Source organism: Orussus abietinus, unplaced genomic scaffold (genome assembly GCF_000612105.2).
Source record: "Orussus abietinus isolate OABI.00-Male unplaced genomic scaffold, Oabi_2.0 scaffold9, whole genome shotgun sequence".
Classification (NCBI taxonomy): domain Eukaryota; kingdom Metazoa; phylum Arthropoda; class Insecta; order Hymenoptera; family Orussidae; genus Orussus; species Orussus abietinus.
Window position 1 is genome coordinate 1,235,868 of NW_019396004.1, and position 24,050 is coordinate 1,259,917.

The 24,050-nt window shown below is 53.5% G+C and overlaps 1 protein-coding gene across 1 annotated transcript in view; it reads left to right on the plus strand.

Moving 5' to 3' along the window:
* Window positions 1-329: 329 nt before the first annotated feature.
* The window catches only part of LOC105701014 (protein tiptop), an 88,552-nt gene continuing 64,831 nt past the window's right edge, over window positions 330-24,050 (plus strand). Inside the window, exon 1 of the mRNA XM_012427398.1 lies at window positions 330-687. Within this exon, the coding sequence (XP_012282821.1) occupies window positions 648-687 (40 nt within the window). The 5' untranslated portion in view covers window positions 330-647. The remainder of the gene's footprint in view (window positions 688-24,050) is intronic.

Genomic DNA, 24,050 nt, shown 5'->3' on the forward strand with positions numbered 1-24,050 from the left:
GCCCCGAGTATCAACACCGACGTTTAACCAGGAATGGGCTGGGGAGTTGGGTAGGCTGCTCCCGAGATACTGGGATCCGTTCGCCAACTGGTACCTTCCCAGCTGAGAGACCTCTCAGGGACCTATCGACACCGCTCGGATGCAGCTGACTTGTTGAGGGCGCGAAATTAAGCGTAATCTCTGATATCGATGAACTTTGGCCACCTGTCTGGGAGACTGCCGGAATTTCCCTCCACCCGGCGACTCGCGACATGAGGATCATAATTGGAACATCCAGAAAATAGGCTGCACGTATTCTGGGGATTTATCCAGATTTTTGAACGACCTGGTCGGGGAAGGAACCTGGAACGAGAGTCGCTGGTCCTCCCGTTGTCCTGCGGTTCTCGGCGACGCTGTTGAAGAACCCGCCGTAGAGGGTCTCGGCGATCAGGGTTTTGGAATGTGTTTTGGTAAGGCACCTTGGTGTATCGCGAGATGATTCCTCCATATCGGTGAGAATACCGATGACCCGGGGAAAGGTGCCGATTTTCTCGGCCTATCAGGACGGGATGGAGTGAAGACCGAGAGGCTGCGTGGACCGAAGCTTCGGCGAACCGGAGGACGACCTGGAGGCCGTAAGGGTAAACGAACACCCCCGCAGGACGCAGATGCCCCGAAGGAAACAGCACGCTCCGCAACGTATGAAATGTGAGTAGGACTTTTATCCCGGGGGTATATTCGATATTTAGATTAATTTATCAACATCCCCTCTATTTATACTTACCAACCGCGGTACCGAGTATCTTCGTCGTCGCTCGTCATCTGGAAAATTCGACCGGTGATTTAGAACATCGGGGGGAATTATTTATTTATTCACAGGGAGCTTCAATAACGGTGGCAATTTATTTCACTTTTTTTCCCCACGTCTTTGAGAAATTCACTGACGGTGGAGGTGATCCATTGGGGGAGCTTTAATGGGTGTTTCAATGGTTACCTCTCTTCGTTCTTTGGAGTCGAACGGTCTGTCATTAATTTCAATTAACATCCAATTTTATGGTAAACTCTTCGATGATTTAGGTCGTGGGGGGTTTCTTCGTGTTTGGGGGGAATCGACCGAGATTTTGGAAGTTCGAAGTGTCGAGGTGCTTCCATTCGACTTTCGTGAAAATTCACAGAGTTGGGCGGATCTCGAGGAGGTCTTTGGGGTGGAGGTTAATTTTCTGGGGCACCTGAATTTTTTTTTATCACGCCGCTGTTCGACGGGGACGTCGACGGGCGTCGCCTGTGGGGTTCTGTATGTTTAAACGGGTACGCGCCCGCCATGCTGCTTTTCCCACGTGGTAAGCCGCGAGGCGTAAACAAACTCCCGGCCGTCCGCGGGATTCGCCATCTTGGTGGAAGTTTCGCCGGAAACACTTACTTACTCTCACGGAGCCCCGAGTATTCCCCGATAAATCTCTCGTCAAAGTCCGAATCCGGTGTAAATCTCTGGACCGGGGGGGAGGGCGCGGAAGAGTTCGCCGGGAGATCCCGGAGAGGAGTCGCCGAGTTTCGGGGGATATCTCGCCGAGTTGTCGGAAATTTCCTTCGAGTTCCCCAGGAATTGGCCGGACTGACGAATCCGGCCAAGATGGCGGACGCCACCTTTCCTCTCGGAGTTTCGTCCGACGCGGTTCTTCCGCGCGGGAAATACACACTCCTTGGATACGGGATTCGATTCGGTAATCGGGGACGCCACTCGGGATTTATCCTGAATCAAAAATACTGTCGAAAATTACGAGCTCTAATATGGCCGCCGGTACCTGAAAATAATAAATACAGCCACGGCTTGTGACGTTATGATTTGTAATTTCCTCCTTTTAGGCGTATATCGTCTTTCGGTTCAAGCGTAAAAAATAGTGTCGAACATTACGAGCTGTAATATGGGCGCCGGCACCTTCATTTTCACTGGACATTTTTATCAGTGTACGGTTTGTAAAGTTACGATTTGTTATTCGTTCTCCCTTCAGGATGTATATCGCGTCTAATTCCTAGTCTATTTTTTTCAGTTGATGTCTGATAACTCGTACGGATCTCTCCGTCACGATCAGGTATCTCCTGTTAATTTCTCCACCAGTAGGTGAAATTTTCCCTCGGTTTGATAAGTATGGAAATGGCCGATTGACAGAAACATGATTCCCGCAACCTGACGGTCCGGTTTCCTCTGGGCTCGCTGACAGGATTTGCAACGCTTGAAATAACTCTAGACAGTTACCACGGGGACTAGGGTGTTAACAAAGTCAACTCTGGATGCTCATTACCCTGGGAAGCAGAAAACAGGAAAAGGTCTCGAATGTGGCGTAGATTAAATTACCGTCGACAAGGTGAAACGGCAAACGGCGTTCAGGGGACTACCCTCGAGTACCATCAGCAAGGCCTGCAGGCGAGCTGAATATTCGCTAGTAATTTGTTCCAAAGTGAATAGAAACATCTTAAGAGTGGTGATGTAACACGAGGTGTCGATCGTATCGGGTGTAGTGTACCTGGTTTACCGACTCGGTAAATTAGCTCGCGTCGGCTCGGGACTACTTGAGCAAGTCCAAAGCCAAGGGGACGGGTTGCGTCGCCGACGTTATAGCCGTTTCGACGAAAGAAATCAACTAAGCAACAATTATCCGCAAACTAGCCGGAGGAAAGGTATAAAAGGACATATCAGGCGGAAGGAATATCCCCGATAACGATATATCTTCGTTTGGCGGTAGACGTAAAAGGCCGACGAAGATGATTTGTGGAGGGCGAAAGTTCAAGCCGCGTCGCCTAAGGAACGCCGGCCACGCGGTATTTCGATTTTTCCCCGAACCTGGAATAACGTTGGCTCGAAATCGGCCACGAGGGTCCTAGGGAAGTTCCCCAGACGGACGGTGACATTTTAGACCCGGGTCTCTGAGGCCTCTATCCCGAAGAAAGCTCCATGAGAATTACAGGGGGGTTGGATTTTTCTCCTTCATGGCGGCGGCGGGCCCGCGATGGATCGCATTATTTCTGCCCTCTCGAAGGCGATTATTTAACATGTTTCTTTCCCCCGGCCTAATGGAACGTTAGACAGTTAGAACTCGCATTCGTGCGAACCGATGCTTTATGGATCCTTTCACCGGGACACCATAAATTACGCCCGAGAGAAATTAACCGGCCGTGCGCGAGTTACACGTACCCGTGGCGTACGTGTGTGCGGGAGTGCGCGCATTTCTCTGGGATTATTATTACCTTAGCCTAAGTGAGCCTCGTTTACCCGGTACGTCTACTTTCGCTGATGGCTTCATCGTGTGCCACATGGGAACGAGTTTCGTCCTCTGCTTCCGGTTGGTGGGAGCTGAGGACGAGGAACGCATCCGGGACTCCGGACGGCGATCCGTCCTGACGGAAAGTCAAAGAAAGTCCCGTGAGAAACGGGCCCGATATCGAGCCCGGACGATAAATTAATGTTAATTCGATTTTACATGCACCTCGCGATCGCGGGGACTTACCTCCCACGGGAGAGGAAATTGGATAAAGCTGGGAAACGAGCCGGGTTACGGCGACGCGAACGAGGAGTCGACCGGGGCGCAGTCTGTGGCATCTAATAGCTCGCAACAGTTATTTTAAGAACGATGAATAAACCGAGGAAACTCAGACACGTTGGCTCTTAGCTCGACGAATTTAGGGACGCCGAGTTATGATTGATTCCCCGACAGAACCGCAGCGATTTTTTTTATTACCACGGGGTTTTCCAGTCCTCCCCCGCGGGGGTGATCGGGTCTTTGCCCCGGCACTTTGAAATCTCTCGTTGCGTCGAGGGGAGAAAAAAAGAAGAGAGAGAGGGGACCTATATACCCTGTTAAAAAAATTGTTCGAATCACATAAGACACATTTACAAAATTACAAAATGGCACCGTGAAATTAAAAACTCATCTCCGAGAATTATAAACAATGTGTACTAAGTTACGTCCGAATGTGAGATTTATAATTTTCACGAAAACATAACATCGTGTTATAAAATTGTAAATTTATTTAGAAGTATCCAATTGTATACTAATTTAGTTTTAAGACATCAAATGTATAATTTTGTATTGCAACCTTGTGTACTAAAAGTGTAGGAATTTTATGAATTTTTTTAACAACGTAGGTACGGACTCATTCGTCGGCTTATTTTAACTGGGATGTGAGGTTTATTTTAACTGTCGCGAATTTCACTCGGCCGGCTCTCGGTTCTGGGCTTTTAAATTATATTGGGGTAAATGATCAAGCAATTGGAGGGATTCGTCATTCGTCGTTTTGTTGCCGTAGTCAAATCAATGGGCCGGGTCTTTCTATATATCTTGTGTCCGTGGCGGTGACTCCACCAGAGGAAACTGGCCATCCCATTTGGGCTCTATCCGAGGAATGTAGGGAAAACGCTTGGATCCGTTCGAGGGGCTCGGAAAAGCAGGGCGAATCGCGGAGTCCTTTTGGGAAAGTAGCTCGGCATTCTTGAGTAACGGGGCTGAGAGATGTCAGTAAAAAATGGCCGCCTCGAGACTGTCTGCAGACGCGTCCGGGACGGGTCCGCAAGAACGTTTTCTAGGGGCCTTCTGTCAAGGAAAGCACTCGTGATTCGAGCCTTCTTTCTCCGGAAAGAAGGATTTATGGTCCCGAAGGACTGTCTCGCCCTTGGAGTCCCCTCGTCCTGGGAAGCCGAAAAATTTCGGCCGCCATTGTTTGAGTAGAAAGTTTGCGCAACAGGGTAGGAGCCTCCGTCCTAAGTGGAGGCGCGAATGACCTAGGAAATTCCCGAATTTACCTCCAAGGAGGAATCTATGTCACCGGGGATTCCCTAAAACGAAGCAAAACCCCCGTGAATGCGCAAACTTCTGCCCCATGGGTCGCTCAATGCGGATTAATTGGGCCGCGAGGGGGAGAAAAAAAAAAAAATTCGTCAAAATTGGGGAACCCTCCTCGGACGGTTACATCCGAAACTATCCCCGACATCTTCGCAACATCTGGAATTGTAAAGAATTAGGTCTCGTCGGGGACCACGGGAGAAAAATGTCCTGTCGAGGAGCACTATACTGCCCGGTGATGTACTGCGCCGCCGGCCGAGCGACGCTAAACAATATAATTGTTTGTACCCCGATTTATAGGGAAAAGCGGTCCGAACGTCGAGGAAGATTTCGAAGTATCAATCCACCGGGAAAACCGCGCGCTCGTGTTTACACGTAGGAGAGATTTATCTGTGGATAATAAAATGATTCAGTGGGTCACCTCCTTTCTCCCAGTAAGTCATGTGCATATGACATATCACTTAACCCGTCTTATACGGCGTAATTTGTGGGATCGTTTATTAAGGAGCACGACGTATTTTGAACGTCCCATTCGGGCCTTGTAAAAACTTTGGGTAAATCGGCTTTACAGGAAAATCGGGGTTGCCGGAAGAAGCCACGGTCGGCTGTAATAGATATCATTTCGAGGAGCTTATCGGGTGAAATCTGCTCCGATTTTCTAAGCGATGGTGGACAAGTGGGAATAGAAAACGGGGGGCGAAAAGGAGATGAAAAAAGTGGAGGGCCAGGGAAAATGTCAAGTTCCCATCGGCTAATTTGCATCTGCTAAGCTAATGTGGTCACGGTTACCGGGTACAGGGCGTCGTATGGTACTTTGTCATGGGACATTTTCTCCCCGGAATAATTCGGTCTGCGTTCGCCAATTTCACGGTATTGGATGGATGATGATTTACGCGGGTAATTGTTCATTTCTATTACGGTTTCTGGTGGGGCGATACCATCCTAATGGAAGTATCCGTTCACCTGCGAGTAGCATAATTCAATGGAGTAGAATTAGCGAGCCATTTCAGCGTTGGGTGATTAGGTCCTCGATGTACCCGACCATCTTCCTAAATCTGACACTAGGTTAGGATCATCCCTAAAGATCCGGGAAAGCCGGATCGATCGATCGCAAGACCTCGATGCCACTTTTCGGATTTATCGGCGATTTTGGGAGAGGCAGTTGGTAGCGAGCCAACGTCTGACGACAGGATTTATTAGTCGTTGTTTCAACACTGCCGTGGATAAATCCGGCGTGGTTCTGACAAGTTCCCTGAGTAGTAACTCTTTATTCCGTCCCTTGTTACCCTCTGGCACGTCTGGGCCGACTACGACGCGACCCTTGGATCTCGATCAGCTGGGCGGGAGACCAGCCAGCTCCTCTACCACCTTCTTTCCCTTTTCACGTGGTAAATACTTTAGGTAGCGATGACAGTCATCGGTGGATCTCGATCTAGAGGACACTCGAGTGGCTTAGGCCACTCTAAAACGCTCCGCAGCCAGCGAGTGATCTCTCTCGAGTGAGGGGCTGGTGGTGAGCCAAAATTTCTTGACGGGATGCAGTCGCCGTTTTCTCGGTCATTCCCGCGAGTCGAAGAGATAACTGTGCCACGTGTTTCTGGATTAATATATTTATCCTCCATTTCGACTGCCATGGGTCTCTCTAATCGCCGTCAAAGAGGAGAAGAGAGACTCGGACGAGGCTCCGCCCGAGTTGTTCGATGATCGGCGCTCGGGGGCATGGGCCTTGAAAACCACATAGGAACGACCGTAGCCTCCTGGGATGGGATTATCTAGGTACTCGGGGCTGGATTTGAGGGGAGATCGACGATAGACGATGGAAAGTGCACCGGGGGTCGTATTAATAGCGATCATCGAGCACCGACCAGGGCGGCTGGTGACTTTGGACAAGGTGTTTGGTGTCGAGCCAATTTTTGACGCGCGTACTCGTGTGGGCGATACATCGCATATTTGCGGTGTCCTATCCGAATTGTCGGCGATCGGTCGCCCAAGTTACCGAATAAATGAGGGGCCCTCTCGGTTTAGGCATCCTCCAGGCACCGGATCCTCCGCAAAGACGTCCACCCATCGTCAGGGACCCGGGCATCAATTAAACGCCGGGATAACCCACCAGAGGCGGCTCGGGTGTACTCGAATATATGTCCGTCCTTTGATGTGCGCACTCGTGTGCCGAAACTCACACCGGCGACATCGGGCGTCTGTCACCCGGCCATCTTTTTCCCCGTTAATTTATCGTGCCCGTCCGCTCGCGTTTCTCAACAGAGGGCGCGATCCCTCCCCGCGACGGAGGACGCTCGATCGGCCGCCACCTCGTCCCTCTCGCTCATAAAGAAATATCTCTTCAGCTGAATGACATTTTTTTTCTCTTCTCAAAGTGATTGGGCGCACTTTGCTCAGTTTGAGAATGTTCAGCGATACCGAGTACCGAGGGTTCGCCGAGGTCCAAACGGAAGTCCATATAGAGGGAATACTCGCATTCGAGGTGTCGGTTTATCCCCGGGTGGGGAGGCCGCGGCTGGGGTCGCGATCGCTCGGAAAGCTCCGAAAGGGGAATTCGAGAGCGGCGCCCGAGGTGTCCAGGACGCCCCACCGGGAGGCAGAATTCGGTCCCGGTCGAGCCTATTGGATCGTAAGATCTCGCCGCTCTCGTACGCGCTTAACCACCTTGCCAATGGCGGCGCACTTAAGTGACTTTCGGTGTCTGACACGAGGCGGCGAACGGGACAGAGCCTCCTTTCGTTCTCCCTCTAGGCAGCCGCGCCATAATTCAATGCTCGCCGGCGGATAGCTAAATCACAACGACAAACCGCCGGTAATGCGCGAGCCTAGACGAGGCCGTGCACCGGAGCTCGACCGGGCTCGCGGGGGTGGGAAGGGGAACGCGCTCTCGGGGTTGGTGCGCCGAGCAAGGTGCGCTCCGAGGAGGTTGGTGCGGAACTGGTTCGGACTTCCGCAAACAGGTTGCGTCCTCGTGGCGGGTGTACCTGGGGTTTTGCCACGGTCGCGGACGCCACGGATTCCGCAACCCCTTGGGTACCCTGGTTTTACCGTGATCGGGTGGAGTGACGATTATCGAGCTGGATGTGGTGACGAGCAAGGGCTGTCTAGGTCTTGCGGAATTGATCTCGTAGATTTGACATTGCAGAATTGGTCTTGCGAGGAAGGGGATTAAGTCCTAACTACATAATTGCAAGGCCAAGACCAAGACCCACGTTTAACGTGATTTCATCGACCGCAGTGGAGTCGCATTATAGTTGCTTTCAGAAGGAGGGAGAATCAAAGTTAAGACCTCCATGAACATGAAATGTAATAAAGGAAGGGTTTAAGGTAAACTCCCCATGTCTTACGTTCTGGAATAATAAGAAAACGTCCACCCCTCGATGATAGGGGAGTATCGAAAAGGGACACTCAGGTGACAGGCGTCATCCGGCGTCGTCGCAGTCTCCCGAGCTCTGCGTCTCAGCGATCGACGTATTCCTTTAATAAGGGCGGTCGTATCTCCTAATCCCCGGTGTTTCTTCCATTTCGCCGCGATAACGCGATCTAGGCGATTTCTTGCGATATCCCCGTCCCCGTGGTCGGCGGAACCACGGGCGTAGGTGCAAGAGCGCGAGGGTCACGCACACACCTCTCGCGAGCGTGTGGGAGCCATTCGTAGGAAGCGCGGTAGGGGAAGTAAGCAGGATCTCCGGCGCCCCTCCCCAGGAGTCTACCGTCACGTCCGCCCCCGCCGCCTCCTCGACGGGGCTTCTCCGTCCGTCTCGTCTCGACTCGTCTCGCGTGACGGCCTCGTCAGCCGTCAGCCAAGTTCCGTCGGATCGATACGCCCGCCACCCTTACGCCGCCCCCGCCACCCCGTGAAAAGCAATGCACCCACCCCTTGCCCCCCCAAACCGAGCCCGACCCCCCGCCAGCAGTCTAGTTGAGTCGAGTCGAGCCACCGGCCGGGTCAGAAGACGTCTGCTGCCCGGGCGAGCGACAGCTACCCCCACCGTCTATTTTCCCGCCACTCCACCCCCCAAACCGCCGCCCACTCCCCCCGCGACTCCATTCTACCACGGTGGGCCGCGAGATGGACAGCTTTGCTATCGAAGGCACCGAACCAAAGTCGGCGGAATCCCGGACGTGTCGAGGGGGTGAGGCAAGGGGGTGCGAGACGGCTCGACGGACACGACCGCGGGGTTATTTATGAAAGGACCGAGGATGGGAAATAATCGAAGAATTCCGGGATCGGGAGGTATCGCCGACAATTAGCCCCGGGGGTGGAAATCTAAGAGGTCCCCGGGGGTGGCTCGTCTCCCCGGGACGTGGATTATGTGGATTATGGGGTGGGGGGGTGGATCCTTTGGGGATGTGGGTCAGAAAGCCGGGGATCCCTGGGGGCGACGCTTCTCCATGTGCGTATTATGTCGGGGTGTACGCACTCGAGCAATCCACCCCACTTAACCCCGTGACCCGTCGCGTCGGGGCGCTCTACCCCTAACGTCCGACATCTCTGGTTCCTTCCGAGTTCTTTCGCTTAATACCTTCGTCCTTTTCTTATTCTTTTTTTTTTCTTGTGGTCATTTCCCTACGCCCCACGTGTCGTATGGGGAGGCAACCCCGAGGTCGTCACCTTTCCCTTAGAACTCCGGGCGCACCCGGCGTGGTTTCAGACGTCAAATTCCAATAGGTCCGATCCGCGGCGTGAGATTAAATTGGAGCCTCCAAGAGGATCCCGACGTCCCCTGCCGGAGACAGGGTGAACGAGGACGTTCATCCTCGGCGCCGGTCTCTCATCCCTTAGGCCGCGGCCTCGGTCTCCCAGTAGTCAATTAAGAGCGTCGCCCTCGCGGACATATTTCCACCACCCCCCGGGGGTCGGAGGGGGAGACCTAACCTCCCTCAACCTTCACGCACTCCGCGGCCGATAATCTTCCGCTGGTATCCGGCGAAGCGAGCCATCGACGGTGTATAGGCGACCAATCGATACTCCCCCCCCGTCACCCTCCCCTCTGACGAGTGTACTGCCAGGTTTCTTGGACGAGTGACGAGTCAGCGCGGGCTCGACGAGGAGGGGGCGACGCGAGTGGACGGGCGATGAGAGAGGGGGGAAAGGGCGCGAAAGTGGAAGAGGGAAACGCCGAGGACCGGGAAGAAAGGGATGGAACGGGCGAAGCCGCGAAGGAGGAGAGAGACGGGCCGACGCGGGGCCAGGGGGTTGAAGGGGGATGCCGATACACCCAGGTGGGGGGGCAAGTGGTAACCATGTGACGCGAGTGGTGACCGAGGGTGTAGGGCGACGGAGGGGGGCCAGGGAACATATTTGGCACCCTGACAGCCCGCCGCACTTGTCGCTCTTCCTGAGAGGGGGGTGGACCGGGGTCGCGGCTGCTCAGAAAGAAAATGACCGACGTCTCGACGCTTGACGGCGACGTCGGACACTTCGACGGGGCTGCGAGACGCGCGGCGACTCGGCTAACTCGCCACGATCGATTCGACTTCCTCGGTCCGTCCTGTCTTGTCGACGTCGCGTCGTATCGTTACCTGTGCCGTGTTCCGTCAACGTCGCGTCTCGATGTCGCGGGTCAAAAGCTCGTATCGTGTCCTGTCAACGTCATGTTTCGACGTCAGATGTCAAAAGTCCGCATCATGTCCTGTCATGTCACGTGCCGGTAGGACGTATCGTGTCCTGTCAACTCCACGTGTCAGAGGCACGTATCGACGTCATGCCCAAACAACATCGGCAGCGCGTATCATGCCGCATCGGCATGACGTATCGTGCCCTGTTAACGTCATTCCTCCTCAATGTATCGGCATCGCGCGTCATGTCCTGTCAACGTCACGTCGCATTACCGGCAGATATTAACATCGCGTCTTATCGGCCCCATCGGCTCTGCTGGTCCAGCTCTCGCGGGGAATACCGCCGGGGAGCGATCGTTGTTTCGCCGTCGGGGGGTCGTCGATGACGATTCCAGGCTCCCGGAGGCCGTCCGTCACGGCGACGACGGCCTCGGCCGCCGGAGACCCCGGGATAAGTCGCGGCAATTCCTGGCGCGGCTCCTGACGCCGTCATAAATGGGAACCTATCTAAGGGGTAGATTTCTAATTTATGACGCCGGGGCGATGTGATGAACAGACGTCATAAAGCATGTCGCCCTCCACGTCTGCAGCCTACCCCGCCCCCCGCCCACCCCCTGTTATCGCGGTCCCCCGTCGCCCCTCACCCCGTCGCCGTGATTTGTGGCCTCTCGAATTCTCTTCGCGGACCTCTTGCAGAACTTGGATTCCTCACCCTCTGGGGAACCCTCCCTCGGGTCCGCGAACTGCCCCCGCTATGCGTTAAAATAGCCCGCCGCCATTTTCATTAGACACGGTGCGGAGTCCTGGAAAAGGACCGCACCGCTTCTTGGGGTTCCGCCTGCGCACCCTCCCGATATTTATTTTTTTCCTCCCTTTTCTGGATTTTACCTCTTGCATCCCGGTATCCCACTTACGCGGAATTTTTACCTTGTGCCTTGTAACCCTGGTAATTCGGGCACGCCGATCGAGCGTGTCGATGGCGGGCAGCCGCGACCTTATAAAGTACGTCGCAGTGATGTAGGGAATTTATTGCGAGGCACGATCGCGGCGATAACAGCCGCTAATAATAAGTCGTAAAACCGTGAACTCGATCTCGCGGGACCGAGGCCGGCCGAGATGGGCCCTTTTCTTTCTCTGGATCCTGGGTCAGATCCCCATCGCCTCGAGATCAGGGATCTACGGCCGAGGAACGACCCGGGGACTTTTGCCGCGGACTCCTGCCCGTCCACTTTCGGGATCGAAGATCGGCATCGGCCACTGTTTGACCGTCAGCACCTTCGTCGGCATAGGGACAGAAAAGGCCTCTCGAAGGAATCGCATCGAGAGCTAATGACGAGAGAACCACTCAAAGTCGTCATTCAGGTCGAAGAGGTCGACCTACCGACGTCCGATGCCTCATCGTCATCTGCATAGCGAGTATCACCTGGTTGCTAGACACTCTCAGAGTCTACGACGGCGTAGAGACAGAAACGGAGAAAGGCCTCGCGAAGGGGTGGCGTTGGGTGGCGATGATGAGAGACCGAGCCGCTGAAACGTGCGGCGCGCCAGGTTGCGCTCTCCTCTCTCTCTCCCTCTCCCATCGACCCTCCGGCCGGCGTCTCACTCTCTCGGGGCCTTTGTGAAAAATCGTGTTATAACCCTAATTTAATTTTATGGCCGGCATTACGGGGGGATTGTGTTGTATCGGGCTGGCATAATGGCCGTATATGGCCGCGTATAATAATGGAGGGGGCTAATAATCAGTTGTAACGCGAACCGTCGTAAACCGCAAAACAACGAGGATCGAGCAACGAGAAAGCGAGAGAGATCGCCGCCTAGCGGCTTGTCTTGGGACTAGAGGGGGAGGTTGCGAGGGAGGGAGCGAGAGGGCGCGACGGGCTTCGCCCGGCCGAGACGAGGAAGAACGGACCCGGGAACGAGGAGGGCCTATGTGTGTTTATATTTCGTCGAGCGGACGGGAGGTTAGGGAGAGTATCATTATCTCGGGACTGGCAGGACGAGAGCTGCCACCTCCGGAACCCTTTCGATCTCGGCCCGGCCTCGATAGTCGTCAAACGTGACCGCTTGGCGCCGCCAATCGTAAAACTTGGTCGCCAATCAAGGTGACGACCTTTCGGCTCGGCTCGTCGCCGCCGCTCCCCGACCGTTTCCAAACCGCTTCCTTTTGACGGCGAGCGGCTACCTCGCGCGTATATAGGTACGCATTATAGCCCCCGAAATATCTATCCGGAGTCCCGGCCGGTCTTTAGCCGCCATCTTGGACCGGCCGAGGCCGCTACCCGAGTTCGAGGCTCATTTTCGGCAATAGCTATGCCGCCCTTCTGCCATGGGGAAACGGGCCGAGGATATATTTGCCAGGGGGTGTAGACGCGCTGTTAAAAAGAAGAGGGACTGCGGATTCGGATTGGCCTGGGGAAAGGCGGCTGGAAGTTTCCGAGGCTCGCCTCCGTCGAGTATCCTGCGAGGGACGTTAAGGTGGCGCGAAACCCGCCGAGGGACTTGATCGGCGTCGGTAAAGAAGACTTTTTAATAAATACCGTTGATGTTTCTAAATATCGCTGGGGAAAGTATTGTCTGGAATTTCACCACGTGACGAGTAACGAATTTTAATTGATCGACCTCGATTGAGGCTTTCCGCGCTTTTCGTGTCATCTCGAGGTGGTCGCGTTGCCGATCATTGAGTGAAATCGCCGATGGTACCGAATCGCCGATCGAGGGTTCATTTCGCGAAAACCCCGGAGTGAGTCGTGTGGCCGATGCGTTGGTCACTGTCGAGGTAGCCGACGTCGGGAACCCAGGGCCCGCTGCCGGGGCCCCCCGTTCTCGAAACGAAATTACTATAATACCAGTACTGGCGTCGAGACAGCCTGAATATTCCGTGATTATTATTGATCGGCGAGGAGCGATATTAAAGTGGCCCTGGGCCTCTCTATGTTTACGCCGGGATCTCCCGAAAAACCATGAAATTACGATAATGGCCGTAAGCGTACGCGGTGTGCACCGTAACAATACACCCCGGACCTGCCATAATCACGGGTGCCTTTCCGTCCCCCTCCCCCTTTCTACGGGCTGCTTCCCCTCTTTCTGGCCATTCCCGAAATTTCGATCATCGCGAAATTATGCGAAATCGGTTCCTGCCCTCCTTCCGAACCCCCTCCACCCTGGTACGCCATCGTCGCGGAAATGTAAATGGAGGGCAACTCGGCCTCTCGCGTGGTCAGTCGCACTCTCGCTTTGGCAATCTTCGTGTCGAGGGGAGAACGAAAGAAGCGACTCGGTACGTGCATATATAATCGGAGAAAATCCCTCACCCAACAATTCGGGTGGAGCGGGGAAATGTTAGAGAATGGCGTGGGGGAGAAATTCACGGCAGCTTCTCGAGGAGAATCCGGAGCGACCTAATGTTCTCCTCCTCCGTAATAGTCGTAACATACGTACTGCTAGATCGCGAACGGGCCTGGTTAAATGCGCGTTACTTATCAGCGGGGAACACATAACAACCGCTCATTAGCATCGCTCGTTAACACAGGGAATAACACGGCGGTGCGCGCGGAACACCCACCGTGTTAATTCAATCCCGAATGCCACTTGGACTGCGGTTTTCGCAACGTCCCGATGGCACAATCGCTGCCGATGGAACAGTTCGTCTTGGTGCCGAGAAATCCATCGGTGTTGCGCCTAGGGATTTATTTAATGATCTTGCCGTGTCGGGAAGGACCGCGGAGGCGTCGTCGGGCAACGTATCCGTCTCTGGTGCTAGATCCAGGAATGGGAGCTGATAATTACGAAATGAACCCTGAATGTAGGATAACGCATCGCAAAATTGCTGATCGGCTCCCTAGGGAATTTTGGGACCCAGATGAGAGCGAAAGACTCTACTTCCCACTTTGTTGCTGGGATGGTTAATTCTTAGGGATTTTTTAAATGATCATGGCATGTTAGGAAAGACCACGGAGGCGTCATCGGGCAACGTATCCGTCTCTGGTGCTAGATCCAGGAATGGGAGCTGATAGTTGAAAAATGAACGCGAGAAAACCCATCCCAAAAATTGCTGATCGGCTCCCCATGGAATTCCGGATGCAAAAATCCGCCAAAAAGTTAGCTATTCAGTTAGTTGCCGAGACATTAATCGGTGCTGCCCCTAGGGATCATATTTAAAGATCATGCTACGGGAAGAAAGATCGCGGAGGATCGACGATCGGCTCATCGGGGTATTCCGGTCACGAAAGTCAGCCAGGGGGCTCGGTCATTGGGCTGTCCCAGGGAATCATAGAACTTGGAAAATTCCTCGAGGAACTCGGGGGAGGGGATCCCCCGGGAATGATTTTCCCAGGGCACCGAAACGTCGCTGCTCGATCGTAACACTTAACCCGGCCCATAGAAATCCGTAATATACGTCCGAGGAGAATGCGGTATCTCCATGGAAACCCGGAACGAGAAGGTCGGAAAAGGGATAGGGAGCAGGGCTGTATGCAGTGGCGAACTAGCCGGGTAACGTATCCTCGTCGGCGACCGGGAGAGCAACCATGGGAGCAACCATGGAGGCAACCGTGGAGGCAACCATGGGAGCAAGAAAGGAAGCGAGCCCGGCCTCGGCAGGGTCAGCCGAGCAGGGAGTTCGGCTCGGGCTGCCGGCCGCCGTAAAAACGTCAATTAAAGTGTTTTATTTGATCCTTCGTTAGAACGTTGAAATGGAATTTTGATTTATAGCTGCCGCAGAGCTATACGCGCGTAAATAAAATAAATAGGAGGCTATAATTAGTCGGTAGGACTAAGCCGAGGCTCGCGAGAGCTGACGGGGAGAGCGAGCGATCGCGCCGCTCGACGCTCCCGCGGTACGATCAACAAATTCCGCCGATGATCTATGGATCCCGAGACGGCTCGACGGACTTTTCCGCGGATCATTCGACGGGTTCGTCAACTCCGACTGTGGCCCTTTGACTTTTTGCGAGGCCTCGCTCTTTCAAGAGCCGTAAATCAGAGACCGCGGCGCCCACCTCTGGCGGCCATTTTGGACGCTCCGAGAATCCTCCGGGGCGTAATTGAATGTCTCTGAATATCCTGGCTTGTATACCGTAAACGTTCACTTAGCGTTTGTGCCGTAACTCGGTAATGACTCTTCCCGGACATACCTTTCGACCAATTTTCCCACGCAAGGTGTGCTTCCACGGGGGACTTATTTCGGAGCCCTTCGTAACGCCGCCATCTTGAAATATCATGTCCTGAAGAATCAATTTGTATTTCGAACTCGAGAAATGTCTGGAGGCTATGTATAATCTAGGGGAAATTTTCATTAAGCGACGCCGTTTTCATGTCTTTTTTATTTCTTCGATTTCCGGTTTAGTTCCTATTAGGCGTTATATTTTTATTAGGCGGTCACGTAGCGACTTTTTTCGGGGTGCACTTCGAATGGTCCCGCAAAAGGGATGCACGGTGGCACACCTTGTCTCTTTTACGTCACGGTTCTTCTTTCTTCGACTTTGAGAGGTTGTAAGCCAGGCCCGGCGGCCATCTTGGACCCCTCGGTGGCCACCGTTGGCTCGAGAGATCGTAATCGGGCTCCTTCGTCTTTTCATAGGTTGATAATTTAGAGGGCCAAAAAGAGGAGGCGAAGGACGCCCGGTAGAGAAGCTCTCACGTAAGAGGAAAAATGAGCGAAGGGCGAGGGAAGATTGTGCCAGCCAGACGAGCATCCGACTGTTATTGTTTATTACCGGGCAACGGGGGCTTGATTTATCATGCGAGATCCACCGGCGGTCCAAGCCGTGAAATAGTAACATAATCCCGTTGATTTGTGGCCGCCATTGTTCGGCCTGGCACTTCGTCGAACCCTCGGGGCTATTTTTGTCGTTTTCATTAAATCCTCACTTACGAACCGCGGCGATCGACGCGCCCGGATTACGCGGGAAATATAACGCAGATGACTCGAGAGGATGCTTCGGACTATGCCCGATGGATGGCGCCACTCTACCAACGTTCTTCGACATCTTCAGCCTGGTTTATGTTTCCATCCTGACCCTAACTCATTTCCCCCCTGTCCTAATTTTACATGCCACAAGGGAAGGTCCTGACACTCACGGAATTTCATTTATTTTTTTTTAATAAGAAATTTTAAAAATACCTATAAAGAGATTTGTAAAAAAATCAGTTCGGGGAAAGGTTCCATAAACGGGGGACCTCTTCACGCCACTTTCGCATCACCTTAATGCAACCGTTCGAAAGCGAAATTTCAGGGCGTTTTTTCTCCTCTTTTCTTCCTTTAAGGTCGTTCGTTCGTTCGTTGGAAAATTTCCTTTCGAGTGTCATGCGACTTGGGTGGACAATTCCGGCCGGAGTCGTTCGTTTGATCGCTTCGAGCGATTGGCCGCCATTAAGGCCGTGTTGTACCGCGCGGTTAAGTAGCCGGTAGGTCATCTGTAAGCCGACTTATTCTTCACGAGGACGAGTATTATGGCGCGAAGCGGCGGGCGGTCCCTTCCGTTTGACGAGAAACCCATTCATCCTCATCCACCTACGTCCTAACCTATACACGCGCTCCCATAGAGGTGCGCACGCACGCTTCCATTGTGCGCCCATCCATCATGCGTCAGAAATAACGTGGCTCGTTCCTTCGATCACTGGGAAGGAGCTAGAGGCCCTTGCCCATCCCCGTAGGTGGAAAATTCCACCGACGAATCTCCTTGGAGGAACGCCGAGGGTTTTCGACGGTGCGCTCTAATTATTTCATACATTTAATCAGGCGTCCTTATCCTCGACGCGTACGCGAATCCGCCATTGTGCGGCCATTCATCATGCGTCAGAAGTCCAGGGAAATAATGAGAGACCATTGGTCGATTTTTTTTACCGCAGACCATCAGAGTATACGAACTCGTGAACGAGTTCCGAAGGTCGGTATTTGACGTCATATTTGACGAGTTCTCGCCTTTGGTGCCTGAATTCAATATGGCCGCGGGTTTTGCCGGACCCTTAAGGAAGTCTCTCCCAATCCAGGGACCCTAGAGTCCTACCAACGGACACCCTGGCGATGACCTGCCAACGGTTCGCGCATTAGCTCGACAGATAGCGTTACCTAATCGGGCCTCATAAATTACCAAATTAATATCCCGTGTTGCCGACGCCGGGCTATCCGTCAGGTGTCAGCTCCGGCGTAGATAGCCGCCACCTCCACCTACTAACGTCATCCGCCTTGCCACCAACTGACTGACGGATAGGAGGTTCTTAATAAAACCGTGACCCGCCACGGGGGGCGCCACCGTGCGCGCTACCAGAACTTCTACTCCCAATCCCTCGGGGTCTGGTCACGTCGTGGGAGAGAGGAAGACTCCACCAAGACTACGAGCTACCGCGTTGAAAAACCGATCTCTGTATTCTGCTAACCCAGGTCGGTAGCGAACCGTCATATCACTTTGGTACCGCCTTAAAAATCAAATCTTATCAGGCCCACAATCCAGAAACATGAAAATAGAACCCGTCAACCTATACTCTTGAAGACCGATCTCTGAAGCTGGTACCAGGTTCCTCACGTGGACTAACCCACCTCCCATCACTTTGGTCCCACCTTAAAAACCAATGGTACCGGACGTATCAGGTCACGATCCAAAAGCCCCCAACATAGACGCAGAACCCATCACCCAGGAAGTCGGGATGTCAGCCTATACCCTCTAAGACCGACTCCCAAATATGGAGCCAGGTTCCCCACGTGGGCTAACCCACCTCGGTCGAGGGAAGTCGCGTAACGTGACCTCTCGGAGAAACGTTAACGTGGAAGACCACCCAGATGGCCGGCCTCTACAAGCCTCCTCTACAGGGGCTATAGGAGCCGACCTCGTAGGCTATGCACCGGAGGATGCATGCTCGTCAGCATTCGCCTCCGCCCACGCATAACGCATAACCTAGAGGGAAGCACGTCTTGCACTCGCGTGTGCCGTGTGGGTGAGCGAGAAGGTGCCGAAGCGAAACCGAACGGGAGGCGAGGACCCGGGGAGAGGGCGTGTAGCCGAAGAAGAAGAAGACCGGGACCCGGGAGGGAAGGGGCAAGAACCGCTTACGAATTACGCGACAAGCAGCCAGCTACACAACCGGCTCATGCTACCTCTATGCGACAAGGCTGCCAATTAGCGGGCTGACATCGAGCTGACTGACCACCGCCGAGACCCTACCGGTCACTCTCTCTCCGGACCTCTCTTCTCCTGACCGGCCGCCATCTTGGACCCGGGAGTCGAAGAAGTCGAGGGATAAGTCCTTTGTCCCTTTCTCGACGCTCCTGTCCTTAGCTGTCGTCGCATTACGCCCACTCCTTACGAGCTACGGGTACCGACCTCGAGTTACACCCGACTCGGGCCCTATACCGATAAATATACGCCGATAGGACGAGAAACTCCGGAATACTCGGGCTAGCTCGAAATCGTACGACAATTGACGGGGCAGATGGGATTTCTCGATTTTCCAGGCTCGTTCGTTAAGGCGATGTCAAAGTGGCGTAAAGAGTGATACTTTTCTACAAATGGGTGTACCGAACCGATTCGAGCTTTACAATATAAATATCGAGGGTATAAGGAAGGTCCTGAACCTCGTGAAATTTTTTTTTTTTCTAATTTATTAAAAATATTGAAATTTCATGAGGGTCAGGACCTACCTTACAGCCTAGATATTCACGTGGTGGAATTTGAAACGTTTCGGGGCACCCAGTAAGGAGAATTATCGCAAATGATCCCACGGATTCACTTTTGCATCCCCTTAATGTGGTGATGGGTGGTAACGGGGAAGTCTTTCCCATGACGGCGCGAGGTCGAGGTACCGGTTAGGTGATAACGTCGTACCGAATTAGATCGATTAGCGTGTATCTCGGGACACCCGGTCAGGTGACGAAGTCCCGGTCGCCTGGAGGTAGCTCTACGTCGTCGGATAATGACGACGATGACGCGGCCTCCGCGAGGTCCGCGCTCGGCCTCTCTCTTGGCCGGCTCGGGACAGGCCGCTTTATGAATATTAATGCCCCGCCTTTCTGCCTTTTATGACACGTCTAATATTAATAATTGGTTTACCACTCGCTACGGGATGACTTTCCAAAGCGTACTAGTTATGCCCCCACGGAGCGATGGCAGCCGATACCGCGACGACGGGGCCGATTTATCGGCCGATTATATCCGCCGATCCGCGGAATTCACGCGGGTAGGCTCTCGGCCCAGGTCGAGGACCAGGAAACCGAGCTCCACCTAGAGGATATCCCGTCTCGAGACCGCCAAAGCGGCGATTTCTCTTTCCCATATACATATCCGCGCGGCTCAACGGCGGAACGGGAGTGACAGAGCCCGCAACATGGCGACATAATTACAACGAGCCTGTCGTTTCGAATTACCCCCGCATTCTCGAAACCCGATAGAACCGAACCCAGCCGTATTTGCATCCCGCCCCTTTCTTCCTACGTTTTTTCCCTTTTTTTTATATCCTCGCCAATTCCTTTTTTAAATTCCTATTTCGCATCAACCCTCCTTTTGTCGATGGGCGCCGCGCACTCTTTTAGGTGCGCGGCCACGTCACGTTGTATTACGGAATCGTACTCGCTAATTGAGCACGAAGATAAAACAACGGGCTAATAACCGTTCTGCGTTCGTAGCCGCACAGTGGGGTCCCCTGGGAGCGGATAATCATACGTTGAACCGGCCGTATATGTACGTACGCCCGTTCCGACGCTCCCCGACGCCGAGTCGGGTATCGGACTTTATCGAGGCATAAGTACACCGTTTGTCGTGCCGTAATTTTCATTTTTCCTCCTGTCTCCCTCCTTTTTCCGAAAACGGGCCTCCTGTCGCTCCCTCGAAATTCCTCTCTCACTCTCCTCGAAAGCGAAACGTGATAATCGACCGCGAGGAGTGCACTCCGTACCGCGCTTCGAGGTAATTGTAAGCGGTAACGGTCGATCTAATTGCCGACGTCAAATTACATATCCTTACATTTCACTCCCCGGAACTTGGTATCATACTTAAGAATGTTGATTTTCCGCGGGTGGGAAGCTCACTCGTGAAAAAGTGCATCCCTGGCTCCGGCGTTAAGGCGACGCGAAAGTGGAGCCTGTCGATCGTTTATGAAACTTTAGGGGAAGAAATTTAATAAATGAAATCTCACGGGTGTCGGGACCTTCCTTAAGGCCTTGGGATCGATGTGACGATCTTTCAAATGATTCGGTGCAACCATCTTGGAGAAAAGTTTTATATGTACTTTGACTGTCGGTACGTATATATGAGACTTTCATATCACCTTAAGAGGGGAAGCTTTCGATGCACTTTTACCGACCATTTTTGAGAAGAGATACTCTTCACGGTTGCTCGTATCGAGGGAATTTTTTTCAGGCGGTCCTTCGCCCCCTTAACGATTTCGTTACCGCCGGGTCTCTCCCTCTCTCTCGTTGATTAAACAGCGGCGTTTCTGGTGCCGAAGCGGCACCGAGGGAGCCGGAGATGAAAGCGGAGGCTGAGGTGCGTACCAAGGCGCGATGGAGACGTCTCGAGTTGTCGGACGTTTGATCGACGGCGTCCCTCTCTTTTTCTCCCGCTCCCGGAGCCGGATCGGCGTCTCTCTCGGTCCTTCTCCCGCTCCCCTGCGCCCCGATTTAACCTCTCGCTCTCGCACCCGCTCCCACGCTCTCGCGATCTCCGATGGGGCCACTTCGCGCCCGGTGTCGTCATTCGGGTTTTTGCCGGACGAGACTATAAATAGGAGCCGAGCCGCTGCGGCCCTCCGCAGTTGCCTCGCGGACCCGCCCGATGCAACTGCGGATGCATATCCAGTGGAGGAGTCCGCGACAAGGTCGACGCAGACCCTGACGAATCTCGATTTAAGTGAAAGGGGCGTCAAAGAGGTCTCATAAATCATACTTTTCTCTTAACCGAGTCTTCCGAATCGCTTCGAACTTCACGATCTGAACATAACATATTATATAAAAAAATGAAATTTCACGACGGTCAGGACCTGATTGATGGTCCCTATGTTCACGATCTGAAGTTTCATAGGATACGGTGGAGCCGGTTCGTTGAAAAGTTTCATGAAATTTCCCGCTCGCGAACGCTTTCGGGCTGGAGGATTTTTGGCCGAGGGTGGACAAGCGGATCAGGGGATAGACAAAGGAAACGGGGAGCCGAAGTAGCCGGGGGGCTCCCCAAATCGGAGCACCATGGGCCCGGGCGGGGTTTTCAAAAAAGGCACCGCCGTAGTGAAAAATCGGAGATTAGAATCGGTGGAAGCGAAAGCGAAGGAGGTACATACGGGTGGTCTCTTATGAGACACCTTTGAGTGGTCCACGCGGGGCTCGGGGGCCCGAAGTTTGGGCAATCGAGACGGCCCGGAGACCGGTAACCCGACACCTGGGTTACGGAAGGCAACGGGTTGCACGTTCGATGGAAGTCGATCGTGCGAAAACCGACGAATCCGGCCGATCCGATCTCCGGCCATGTTGTTGTCCCTTCGGTCAGAAAAGAACTCGGTCAAATAAGAGCCCCGAAAAAGGGCCGGGACTTATAATCCACCGTGGCATATCCTCGGCGGACTCAATGGAGAAGGGCGCATGCGCCGACGCGAGGGGTGCCTCTCCGGGGTCTCCCTGGTTGACCGGGGACGACGGATCTATGGCACCTGGGGGGACCAGGACCACTCGAGGATCCGTCGAAACCGTTCCCTCGCATACGGAAATCAGGAATGCTCGATAATCATCGGTATATCATTCCGTGTGTAACGTGCCGCATACCGCGTGCGGACCTAGCCTAACCGCGTGCGTGGGTCAACCTTTATGGCGGACATAACTCGCCTGATTTCTCCGTGAGATTATCTCGTTATTTATTGGAAACCCGGATACGGTGTCTTCGCTCGACCGAAAACGCCACTCCTCCGGTGCCACTGGTTCTCTTATTTATTAATATCGGCCTAACCAGATGAGGCCATCGGTAACCTCGGACGAGCCGTCCTCGTCGGCGGTAACTCAGGACCGCTTAATCGGGCCCGATGATGGACGTTGATACGAGAGGTTGAAATTATTCCCCGGACGAGTCTCTCCTATTGACGAGGTGGGTTTACGTGGATGGCCGTGAAGTCCTGACGTCGACTTTGTAATCGGGACCTGGACTTTGATGGTGGTGGGTGACAAAATTCAGGATAACGAACGTTTTCGGGAATTCGTCAGGTTGATTGGCCAACTTGTAATGGCTCGACTTGCAATGGCAATATGAAATGACTTCATAACGACGTCGGGTGGTCATGAAATCCTGACGTTAACCAGTCGACTCTCGATCGGGATGTGGACCCTGTCGGAGGCAGATGGTCCAGGAAAAGGAGCATTTTCCAAACTGTCCGGGGAAAAATGGCGAGCGGGACTTCTCAGGTGGTATTAAAGAACAGGTGCAGGGTGGCGCTGCCGTCCGTTGCGCAGGTCGCGCAGGAGAGGAGCCTCGGCGACCTCTACATCGGCCACGAGTTATTCATGAAGACGTAAACGCAGGCGGTTACTACGTAAGCGCTCGGCGGCTCGTAAAATCGTCGCCGCCTCCGCTGCGCCTCCACCTCGTCCGGTTTCGGGCGAGCGATTGGTTAAAATCCACATTGACGTCAGCGATACGTCAAGATCGGCGCGCGGTATCGTCCTCTAAAAGGGAACAAAGGCCCATCGCGCAATTCTTTACCAAATTCGTCCGAGCACTACTTGCCCCATCATTCGAAATGAAAGAAAAATATCGCTCGAATCGAGGGGGTACTCAGGAAATTATGGATTTTAAGGTGACGTGGAAGTGGCCTCAGAGACCTCGTTTGTGAAACTTACTTTCTTTTCTTTTTTTTCCTGAATTCGATGTACCTAATCGTTTTCCCGCGATTAGGATTTAGCAATCAAAAGAGCCGATGAAATCCGCAACTTCGATACGCTCGACCCGATAACCCGAACGGGGAGAAAGTGGGAGGAAAAGAAGGGGTTACCTTCCGCGTTAAGCGTTAATTCTCATGACCTCGTAGTTTCGCGAGGGAGTAAGTGAGGTTAGGAGACGTTTCGGCGGTCTAAGAGGGGGTGAACGACGGAGGGACGCCGGGGCGCCGTCCAGAAATGCAGGCGGCACAACTTGATAATAATAAACTGAAAAAGGAGCAAAGGGCGTTATTTTAAAAGGGAAATGCAGCGGCGCATTTTTATGTCTTCGCCAGAACTTTTCATCTCCCCGGCGCTAAAGGGGACGCCGTCGGGGTTGGGAGCGCCGAGGAGGGCGTCCAAGGCGCGGATAGGCGGGGGTGTTGCTGCCCAGCGGAGGGGGGGCTGCTGTGAAGCGCGGAATGAAACGGCGGACTGCTGCTGATGAAATTCATAATTTAGATCCAATGCGCTCTCTGTACCTCGTTTAGAATACACTACTATTTATCGTCGAAATTTTCCTTCGGAACGACCCCGCGCCTCCGGGATGCAGGCGCGCCCCGCGTCAACTACTACTTTCCCGGGAGTTCTTACCAACGCCCCCGCCGACCGCCGCGACGCCGTCGCCACCCCCGGGAGATAAACTCCCTGGATCCGACGAGGCGACCCTGGATAACCGCGATGCTTGCGGGAATATTCGCGTGGCGGAACGGAGGAGTACTAATGTGGAGGGTGTAAGATAGGCCCTGAGACTCGTGAGATTTCAATTGATTAAAAATTTCTTCATGGAT